Source organism: Aptenodytes patagonicus, chromosome 5 (assembly GCF_965638725.1).
Source record: "Aptenodytes patagonicus chromosome 5, bAptPat1.pri.cur, whole genome shotgun sequence".
Classification (NCBI taxonomy): Eukaryota; Metazoa; Chordata; class Aves; order Sphenisciformes; family Spheniscidae; genus Aptenodytes; species Aptenodytes patagonicus.
The window spans coordinates 6,285,712-6,296,399 of record NC_134953.1 but is presented as its reverse complement, the minus strand read 5'-3'; the positions used below and the strand labels follow the sequence as shown (position 1 = coordinate 6,296,399).

The 10,688-nt window shown below is 38.9% G+C and overlaps 1 protein-coding gene across 2 annotated transcripts in view; it reads right to left on the bottom strand.

Annotated features, from left to right (window-relative positions):
• Window positions 1-299: 299 nt before the first annotated feature.
• POLR3A (RNA polymerase III subunit A) overlaps window positions 300-10,688 on the bottom strand; it is a 37,789-nt gene continuing 27,400 nt past the window's right edge. For both annotated transcript variants that reach the window (XM_076338410.1, XM_076338411.1), the window contains 8 exons: window positions 8,697-8,867; window positions 7,995-8,088; window positions 7,792-7,884; window positions 7,173-7,337; window positions 6,333-6,497; window positions 5,887-6,018; window positions 4,382-4,514; window positions 300-667 (listed from right to left, as the gene is read on the bottom strand). In XM_076338410.1, coding sequence (XP_076194525.1) covers window positions 519-667; window positions 4,382-4,514; window positions 5,887-6,018; window positions 6,333-6,497; window positions 7,173-7,337; window positions 7,792-7,884; window positions 7,995-8,088; window positions 8,697-8,867 — 1,102 coding nt within the window. In that variant the 3' untranslated portion in view covers window positions 300-518. The remainder of the gene's footprint in view (window positions 668-4,381; window positions 4,515-5,886; window positions 6,019-6,332; window positions 6,498-7,172; window positions 7,338-7,791; window positions 7,885-7,994; window positions 8,089-8,696; window positions 8,868-10,688) is intronic.

The following is a 10,688-nucleotide window of genomic DNA, read 5'->3' as shown; positions in this document are numbered from 1 at the left end:
TTTCAAACGCTTTCAACAGCACTCTTGAAGTGTAACTCCGTATGAATTAATCAGAGACTCGGCTCCAGCTTTCTGAAGCCTCTGTTCTTAACGGCCATGGATTGACGCCTGCAGCTCCTGTTGAAAGGCCATTTCCAAACGCGCTCCGTGCAAGCTCACAGAACTCTCTTGCAGTTTTGGGGTTTTTTTAAATCAAATCTGAATACAAGTGTCTAACACTGAGTTAGTAACAACTTCCACCCGTTAACATTAACACAAAGATCTAATTCTAGCACACGAAAAAGAAAATTTTCTCAGCTGAAATCCACTTTAAATTTATTTCCACTCTCTGGTGCAGAGAAGCTTCTCCTTTCAGGGTCTGTACTAACAACAGGCGGTAAACAATCAGGCAATTCTTTTGATAGTCTTTCACTTACTAATTCAGTTAGAGACACACAGAACTGATAATACACGTTTCTTAATTTAAATGACGTTTTCTTGCTATTTCTTGTTTTGCTGTCTTGTATTATGTCCAAGTGCTATGTAACAATGGGAATATGAAATTCATTATTATCAAATATCAGAGGCCTCCTAGGAGGGGTCGATTCTTTGTCCGCTTTGTGCAAGAGTTTAAAAAGTCCCGTTCCAATATTCATCGGAATTCCCATGATGATGCACTCAGAAACACCTAGGAAAAAAAAAAACCAAACATGTTGAACATCTGCAGAGTACGGATTTACAAAACTGTTTTCATTTGCCCATTCTGTATGTGTCGCCTGTCAAACCTCTTTGAACCTCACACGTAAAGACCCAGGTCTCTTCACTGGAAGAAGTTAAACGGTATGGTCATCAGATCAGTACGTTATCTAGTCTGTCTTATTTAAATTCTAGACAGGAAAAATTCAGCCTAACCTAAACACCTTCTCTAGCGACGAAAGAGCTTCAGAAGGTTTGTTTTTGGAGGAGACGCATTCCACCCAGTGCCAACAGCAGAAGATGAAGGCAAAGTTACTTCATGTTCATTCTCTGACTCGGTGCTAAGACTTCAGTCAAATCTGGCCAAGTTCCCTTGAAACCCCCGCAACTTCCCAGTGGAAGAGGCATACCACTACTTTAGCTTTCTGCATTTTCAAAGTGCTCGTTTTGAATTTAGAAAGTCTGTCCCAACTGTTTTTGATAGCTGTAATATTTTCACAGCGGTGTGCTGACACGTTTATATTCCAGATCTACTGATGTATACTACTTTTCCAAAGAGCGTTCCACACGACAAACAAGCTATCAGATACCGGTGGTTTTTCCCTCTGTGTACTGTTAACGATCCAACTGACACTTTCGCACGTTCTCGGGAGTGTAAGAATATTGTCCTTCAGATAAACGTTTAAGAAAAAACAATAAAAGCTGTACCTTTGAATGCACAAATGAAAATCAGTTTGCTTAAAATTCTGGCAAGATTTGATTGGCAATTTAAAAGTATGTGAATGAAGAGTCTGTATTTTCGCTCTTAGACCGTTGCTGCATTTGTACTACATATTTTCCAACATTATGCACTTAAAAATCTTGTGCAAAACAGAATGCTTAGGAGTTACTGTATATTTAGGCCCACTACTTTGTACAGCCCCTACGGCACGCAGGTTACAATGGATAAAGGAAATACTTTCCTAACACCTAGCAGAATAAAACTTACCTGGGTTTTGCACAATGACCTTTCAACCTGAGCCAACCACTGAACCACGGAAACTGCGTGTAGATTTTGGGAGTCCTTCTTCCCTTGCAATACTTCCATGTATATACCAGAAGCCCGTCCACCCCGCCTCCCTTTTGCCTCATGGACAGAGTAATAGTTTGCAGGATCTGACAGCAGCCATGTAGAGCAGGAAACGTTTGGACAGAACATGCCGCGGTAAAAACCAAGTGTATGTTATATATCTGCTCAGGCTAATGGAGGCCAATGAAAATCGCATCGGACGGGTGAAGATAACGATGTTGTTGATGGCAGAAAAACTGCCAGGACAGCACGCTCTGCTCTAATGACCATCCAAGACTCCTCCAGTGCAACGTCTTGTAACGCTACCGGTTACAATCTATTGCAGATCTAGGCATCTGGCTGACAGCCATGAACTGCTGCTCTCACTTTCAGCTGGAAGAAGCTAGGTAGAGATGAAGCCAGTCACACTGCTCTTATTGCAGAGGTTATTTTTGACACTTCCCGTCCAGACTACCTCCTCATAAATGAACGTCACGGCAGTGATCTGTAGCTCTCGGTTCCCACTCTTAAGTTAGAAACGAAGGGTGCTGTTGGCTACTCTCTGGGAAGGGGACAGAAAGGCAAGCTGACTGTACCCCTAACCAGTGGCTTGCAGACAGTAGCACTCCTGCTGATCCTGCTTCCAGCATCCAGTGGATGCTGCTGGAACTGGATGTACTCCTCTGCCCGAGTTTGCAACCCACTCTGCCCTCTGAAAGGTGGCATCAGCAATTCGCAGAAGAAAATGCTTGTCTTTCTGTAGGTAAAGCAGGAATCAGCTGTTCCCCATTTTCTCGAGGAGGAAAAAGCATCTTACAAGACAAAAGGGATTCAAAGGCCACATGGTCTAAAACTACACCCACACATTCAGAAGAAGCACTGATTTGAGATGCCATTCGGTTCAGCACCTATAGTTGATTTTGGGTACATACTCATTTTTCTTGGCAACGGTTATAATTTTTTTCTGGCTCTGGGGATGCAAACCCATGAGTGTGTAAGAGTCTTTTCATAGCAATTCAAAGAGATAACTAGTGATGGTCAGGCAGCTGCACAGCACTTTTTCATACAAGCAAGCCAGTATCATCTCTTCAGTTTTGGAAGACAGACAACAATTTTCTGTTTTGTCCATTCCATTTCCTTATTTGAACGAAAACATTTATATAGAAGGCAACATGAGAAGTTCTCTGGTTTCCGCATTATTCAAAACAAGATTTTACCAGCTCAGAGGGGACTTTGAGAAAACATTTTCTTTTCCTTGCTGTCCGGGATGCAATCAGTCTCCCACAGGATCCTTGCTTTAATCACGGGCAAATAATAATTAAATAAAATAAGAAAATCCCACTCACGTGGAACGCTGGACAGCCAGAAAGTGGCAGAGTTCTTAAAATACAAACTAGCAATACAATGGTTTCTAACAGATTCCAGCAATTCAGAAAATATACTGTCCACAAAGCACCGTTTCAAATTGACTACACTTTCTAAGACCACCTAGAAATACACACAAACTAGTAAACCTTAACATAATACAGTCATATTTTTATACTTCATTAGCACCCAGAAAATCCAAATGCGCGGTGACAGCTCCAGGATGGCAGGCCTTACATAAACTGATGATGAAGAGGGTGAAACCTGCTTGACTTCTCCTTTTCTCTGTTTAATGTACTAGATAGAGACTTCCAAAATGTACGTAGTTCAAAGGAGAAAGAAATCTGGGAGGAATGGGGGCAAAGGAGTTTAAAAAAAAAATAATTTCAATTCCAAGTATTAGAGTGCATGGTAGAAATGCAAAATTAAGAGACAAACAGAATGACAAAACTCATCTATTTGAATTTTCCATTTGGCTGTATGTGTGTGCGCATGCATGCACTTGTGTGCATGTATACATATATTTTTAAACTCCTATCGGATTCTTTCATTAATTCAGTGAGAAGATGATTCAGTGGATGTTAATGAACTTAACTTTAAAACTGAAGAACAGATACGTTTAAAAAGAAATTTCTCAGGGCAGGAATCGTCTCTGTTCTGTTAATGAACAGAGTACTGATAAACAAGGCTTCTAATTTAAAAAAAAAACAAACGCTAACAATTTTTATCTATTTAGATCAGAACTAACTGAAGTAGTCAAAAACTTTGCCTTTCTGTTTATTTCTAGGTACAACTGACAAATCACATAAGCCATCATTATGCACAGTATGATATTCAGCTATGCTACCTGAGACATGTATGTCTTCCTACTTCTTATTGGGAATGAAACCGAAACTGAAATACTGAATGGGGTACTAGATTCCGTAATCAGCTCTAGGTGTTGAAGATATACAAACTTTTACAATTGAAAAAACAGAACTACTGACAGTGGGACAAATTTCCTGGTATTTCACTGAGCTATGTGGTGAGAAGTAAAACCAAATCACTAAAAGTCTACTTTAAGAAACGTGTAACAAATGTCCAACTGACTTCAAGATCTCTGATTGAGATTAGAAGTAGAGAACCATCCACCAAACTTCTAGGATCAAGAAGTACGGATCAGCCTCATCAGCCTGAAGTTTCTGGCACGTAAGCTGAGCAGAAAGCTTAACAAGGGCAAAAATCCAATGCTTTGAAGAGGTTTAGAGATGCTGGGTAAGGACCACAAACTGCAACAGAATTTGCAATACCCACCACAAACAGAATCCTTCTGTCCGAAGTAGGCAGCATCAAAGAGATGGTCTGCAGTCTTTTCAAAAGAAGCCAGCATCAACACGCTTTCCTTCATTTTTGCCAGTCCAAACCTAGTAATGCCCAGCACTTCACCCTTGATTGATGGAAAAACCCAAAGAAAGACTATCACAATAGTGGCTGGAGGTCAGTTATGTTTGCTAAAGCAGCAAATCAAGTGAACAGCAGAAATGTAGTTTTTAGTCGAACAAACACATGAAACAAGTAGTAAGTAAAAAGGTTACTATCTACAATATAGCATTGTCATAATATGCTGCTTCACAGTTAACCATCCTGAAGGTTAATAGTTTGGTAGTAATCATTATTTAAGTAAAACAGAAGTGTTTATTCATACACAACAGAAGCTGTCATAAGTAGTTAATAGATTTTTTTTTTTTTTTTTTAAAGCAACAATATTGGAAAGATTGAAAGAAACATGGCCATGAGAAACCCCCCCACAATTATAAATGAGTTGCTGAGCTACAAACTTCAGTGGGGTCCGAGAGCACTATGCTGAAGCTACTGCCTATTGTCTACTGATAAATCTTGACTTCAGCTGCCAGGAGATTAAATGTTAAATCTTCATTTTTTCCACTCTCCAGAAGAAAAGTAACTAGCTTTTTAAACTAACTTGGTTTGTTTCTGCCTCTGTTTCTAACAAACATCCTGATTATAACAGACTGTGCACAGAAGCACAAGTCAGAAGTACAGACAAAAGAACGCATGCTAGGAGCCCAACAAGTGTAAAACACTGCACTCTGGTGCCCTTTTCCACTATTGTGTTGCAGCTCCACACGGCCAGCCCTGGGAACTGCTGCAGCTCAGTACAACAAAGCCCTACAGTTTTGGGACAAGTCAGAACTCCTTCATCCATTTTACCCAAATTAAACCCTTGCACTCTGGCAGGCAAAGTGGAAAATCTTGCTTCACTAAGTGCACTCAAATCTAAAAAACATATCGGATGCGAAGGAAAGAAAGTCAATCAATAAAGAACAGATACGATTTTCTACTAACAAGTTCTGGAAGACTGTTCATGCTCTACATGTAATCTGATTCTATTTGTAATGTCTGTATCCTTTGACTCTTACATACAGTGCAGCTGCTATGAACCACACCCCATGTGGTTTTCTGCACAGCAAGCCTTAAATTGCACGCATGGTTACCCAAACAGTTGATTTTCATACCGCAATTTTTAGGATTCCTATTTCCAATATGAAATTATGATTCCCTACTCATTATTATCAACTTGTTTTCAGTCAAAATAGACCTTCTCCCCCCTACACCCAAGAACTAGATTAATTAAGCATTTTGTTTGATGTACAAACAACAGTATTTGGTCAGTACAGCTTACAATTCTTTAAACCCATAACTGATTTCCATCTCCCCAGCTCACCCATCCTTCTCAAACATGGCAAAACTAATTTGTATAAACAGGCCAATGTAACATTTAGAAAAAGCATCGTACAAACCTTGTAAGTCATTAGATCAGACAGCAACATAACATGTCTCCTGTCAATGCTCATACCATGGTTCACCATTGTATACTGAATCTCATTGATAATGGTTGTCCGAGCAGCTTCAATTCCTAGTGTCTTCTCTACCTACACAGGAGATTATGTTAGAGCCAAATGCTTGGAGCAAGTATATTCCTGGAACAAATACCATCTGATGTCAGATAATACTCCATTTCCATTACTACCCTTTTGCATTTCTCCGGTTTAAAAATATTTATAGAAAAAGCTTCTTTGAAGTGAACAGTGCTGCCAGTCGAATTATTCTCTTGCGATAATGCATTCTGACAACTATTAGTGAAACCAGGCTTGATTAGATATCAACTGCTGCATCTGAGCACAAACAAGCACTTGTAATAAAGACGCTATGGGGAAAACACCCACAGTACCCATTTGAACATTACCTCGTAAGTGTTGTTAGAGGATGTTTTTGTTCCTTTCACTCCGTGAGTAGCCATAACAGCTCGCAGATTATCACCTTCAACCAGAAGTTTGTATTTTTCCTTTCCACTTTGTTCATCAATATGAATGACAGCTCGGGAAACCTCTGGTATACCTTGCACTACAACCTTCACAAAAGAAAAAAAACTGGTAACTTTGATGTGTACAGTAATGCAGTATAAAAGGGTAACCCTTATCAGCATTCAAACCTATTTAGAAGCTCCAGTCTTTGGAGTAAACGCTCAGTTAAAACACATATGAAGTAAGATTTCCTGCTCTTAAATACACTAGTGCAAACGTGGCATTCACACTGTACTATTAACCTTACTCACTACCTACATTTTTTATTTTATGCCAGATATCCTGACACTCAGACCTAGGTCTTTAAACGGTGGTAGATCCACACAAATGAAAGGCATTCTGCCGTAATAAGGTTCACTTATCACTATTTTAAAAATCCAAAGGAGACAGTCTCCTCACAGAAAGCTGCAAAAACGCCAGATACTGTCATGTGGTTCAATTCTAGCTGGAAGAAGATATAACTATTTCATACAACTGCTGCACTCAGAATGCTTCAGTAAATGTTGTAAGGAAAGCATCGAGGCTTCAATTTTATTTAGAAAGATTAGTAACGGAAGCTTAGTTTCAGCTGTAAAGCAGTAGCGTCGCGATCTAAGAGTTGTGGACTCAGCGTATCTTCATCGTCAATACTGACAAGAATTGTTTCGTCTTCCCACCATAGAACTCCAAATTATCGTTACTGATTACCTCCCACAAAAGCATGAGACAGCCTTTGTTTTTACCTTTGGTAGTTCTTCCTTCAGGGACTGCAATACGTAATACATTGAACTCTTGCTATTTTCACGAGGGGTCACGCATACAACTGCTTCTCCATGGACAGCAACATCCCCGGGCTTTACTCTGAGTTTAGATATGCAAATAGAGTAGCGCACAGTCTCTGCATTCACCTGTGGCAAAAGTCAGCCAGCAAACATCAGGGTATCTCTCTTAACGTATATAAATCTGCTCAAATACGTGCAGCAGTCTTTCAACAGAATATAACAAAGCGGGATGTAGAAAAATAAACAAAAATTGTCACTCCTGTAAATTGCATGAAATACTATCCTATGCTGAGGGTACCAGCCTATATGTTAACTAACGGACAGAAATGGCATCCTCGTATCTAGCAAGACACCAAGAAATGAATGTATGTTCTCTTGTTTCCAAATAAAGGAAAAATTATCCACTTTACAAGGGAAAAAAAGGAAAAAAAAAATTCCAGATGTAATGTAGCCACAGGACATCCTTCGTTCACTTTCTTTCTTTAACTTCCACTGGTCTGATTTCTGTTTCTGGGACAGTATTAAGAGACCCTTTGGAACTTACCCAAGGCATATTCTGCATAAGAACCGAACAACTCACCTCTAATCTCAGTAGTCTAATGCGCTCTAAAGACAGCTTCACTAGGATGAAACAATCATCTGGAAGAAACACTTCCTCAATATATTCTGAAATCTTTAAGAGATCAGGACAAAACAGTTAGCATGTGAAAAAGGTTAAAATGCCCCACAGCAATTGGCTAATGTTTACATTTAAAGCATTAGCAATAATACAATTTTTCCTACCTCTCCTAACAAAGTTTTCTCAATTCTTCCTTTAACCAGACGGGCAAAATCAGGATCATCATCTTTGTCCAACTGTGCTGTTATAATAGGGGTGCTACAAAGAATAAAACACACCAAAAAACCCAGTTAGGAAATTGCTCAGCTAGATTACAGATGGCAATTTGAACTACAGCTTGCCTTATGGAACCTATCTCGTATCTAGAGTAGTATTTAATAAGATAGAGAGACCTTCAGCTTCCTCAGGTACATTTAAGGAAATTATTGTTCATGTACTTCAGGCTGGTAAAAACAAGCAAACACACAAGAGATTATAACACAACAACTAGCGACTATTTTCATGGTGTACACTGTTCTAGTATTATTTAAGTATGGCTTCACGGATACCTAGGAATAGGTATGCTTCAACTACCGCTAAACACCAGAAAGTTTCACAATACATGAGAGACACCTAATGGGATATTAAACTTAGTAAGTAACGACTTTACCTCATTTGATTTTCAGAAAAATAAAACTTGTCTCTTCTCTGGCCCTAAGTATCACTTAGTTGGACAGACATTAGGTTTTTCTTGTTTGGGTATTCCATGCATTCCATGTTGTCTAGTATATTACTGAGAACAGGGAAATGCTATCGCATATTGCAAATTTATCCATCAGGTTTCACTTGGGCAAAGGGAAAAAAACAAACCAAAACAATGTTAGTACCTAATAGCCTTTGAAGCATTAATGATTTCTTTGATTCTTGGCACACCCAAAGTAATGTTCATTGAAGCAACACCAGCAAAATGGAAAGTCTTCAGAGTCATCTGTGTGCCAGGCTCACCAATACTCTGTGCACAAAGAGCTCCGACTGCAGAACCAGGCTCCATCTGTGCCCTGATAAAGAAATTCTCTTATAAAAAAATACAGAAAGACACATAGAACTCAATAAGGCATAAAATCCTAAGCAAGCAAAGACAGAAACTATCCTGGTAGATACATGAGAAGTTTGTTAATTTTTTTTTTTTTTTTAATAAATAACAAGGAGAGAGGTTAAAAGGTCACCAATACTCAAGACTGATCTCATGCAAGGCAAGAAGATGCCCTGTCATACAGGCATTCCTCAGGTCTAGCATAACATCCGTAACAGAAAACAAAACGCTTGTCCTCCTTCTCCTAAGCATCAAGCAATAGATTCAGGATTCCCCATTCAGGGAAATCCCACACGCTAACATTTCCAAAACTCCCCTTTATATGTTTAAGCATGAGACACCTTTATTCAGTTGTCTTTAAGAAATTACTATGAAGATTACTTTTTAATCAGAGCAAAATCCAGATATTAATGCCTTCTTGTTTTCATCTTATTCAAAAGCCCTGTACTGATCACCTACTTTCCCTTCAGGTTATGCATGTAATGGGCTCATTCCCACATTTGCCCCTTTCTAAAATTTATCTACTTTGAGAACTGGTTGTCCTTACAGGACAAAAAATGAAGACCACTACTCTACAATATGCAATCTCACAATGAGACGTTGAGGGGTGGCTTACGTTCTCCCTACAATTTTGTTCAGATCCTGCAGTTAGGATTCTTAAGCTTTCACAGAGTGCAGTGATCTGCTTTTCTAGAGCAAATATAACCTCTGAACTTAAGGCACAATACCACTTCCTAAATCGATCTAACTTGTAGCAGCTTCTTGCATTTTCCTTGATGAACTCTTACCAAGTAAAATTGCTGTCTAATAGTGATTTAGCTAAAGGAATTAATTCTGGATGACTGTGAAACAAAATTATTTAAGTAGAGGTTATTGTTTTCACTATTATTTGGAGTTCTCTTTACATTCATGTCATATCTACCCAAAAATTGCTGAAATCTCAGCTGAGAGTGTTGTCCTGGTAAAATGACAGTAGTCTATAAAACAATCATCATAGCAATTAGATCCTTCCCAAGGATACCATCTTTCAGTTGTCAGATCAGCATAATATAGTATGCCAAAACAACTTACTACAGTAAAATAGGTAATTCATGTTTAAGAACACTTAAGGCAAACGTAAGCAAGTAATCCTCGTAACTGAAAGCAGAAAACTGGTAATTGCTTTGAAATAGTTATGTTAAGAATTTAACATATACATGCATTTTCTAGAAAAAGAAAAAATATTAACAAACAATTGATGTGGGTGAGCGTGAGGCCACAAAGCAGATGTCACCAATGGCTGCGTGCCAATGGACAAATCCAAGGAGTCTAAGTAAATGAAACAACTCTCAATGGATAAAGAGATGAAAACATCCACGCTATCACTATCTTGTGATACAGAAAGCTCCTACAAGCGCGTAACAGATTCAAGAACACCTTAGCGCAAAGTGTGACATAACTCTTCACAGACTGTGTAGATCAAGAATAACCATCAAGATTCATATGGATTTGAAACTCATCTATTCAGACGTTATTTTGCATGGACTCTTTGAAGGTTTGGAACAATCTCCTGCAAGAGGGGGAGGAAGGGAACATGTCTGCCAGTGGGTGTAAAAATGTTAGTGTTTAAACAATATCCTCTCTCACTCTGAATCCTATCACTTTTGGCTTTTACCAGAATCTGCTGTCAAAACACAATCTGTGCATGTAAGCAGTAAGCAGCTTTAGAAGAAAACTGTGTTCGCTGGTATGATTACTACTACTTCAGAAGAAAGGTGCCTAAACACAAGCAGATAGCTTTGCATGT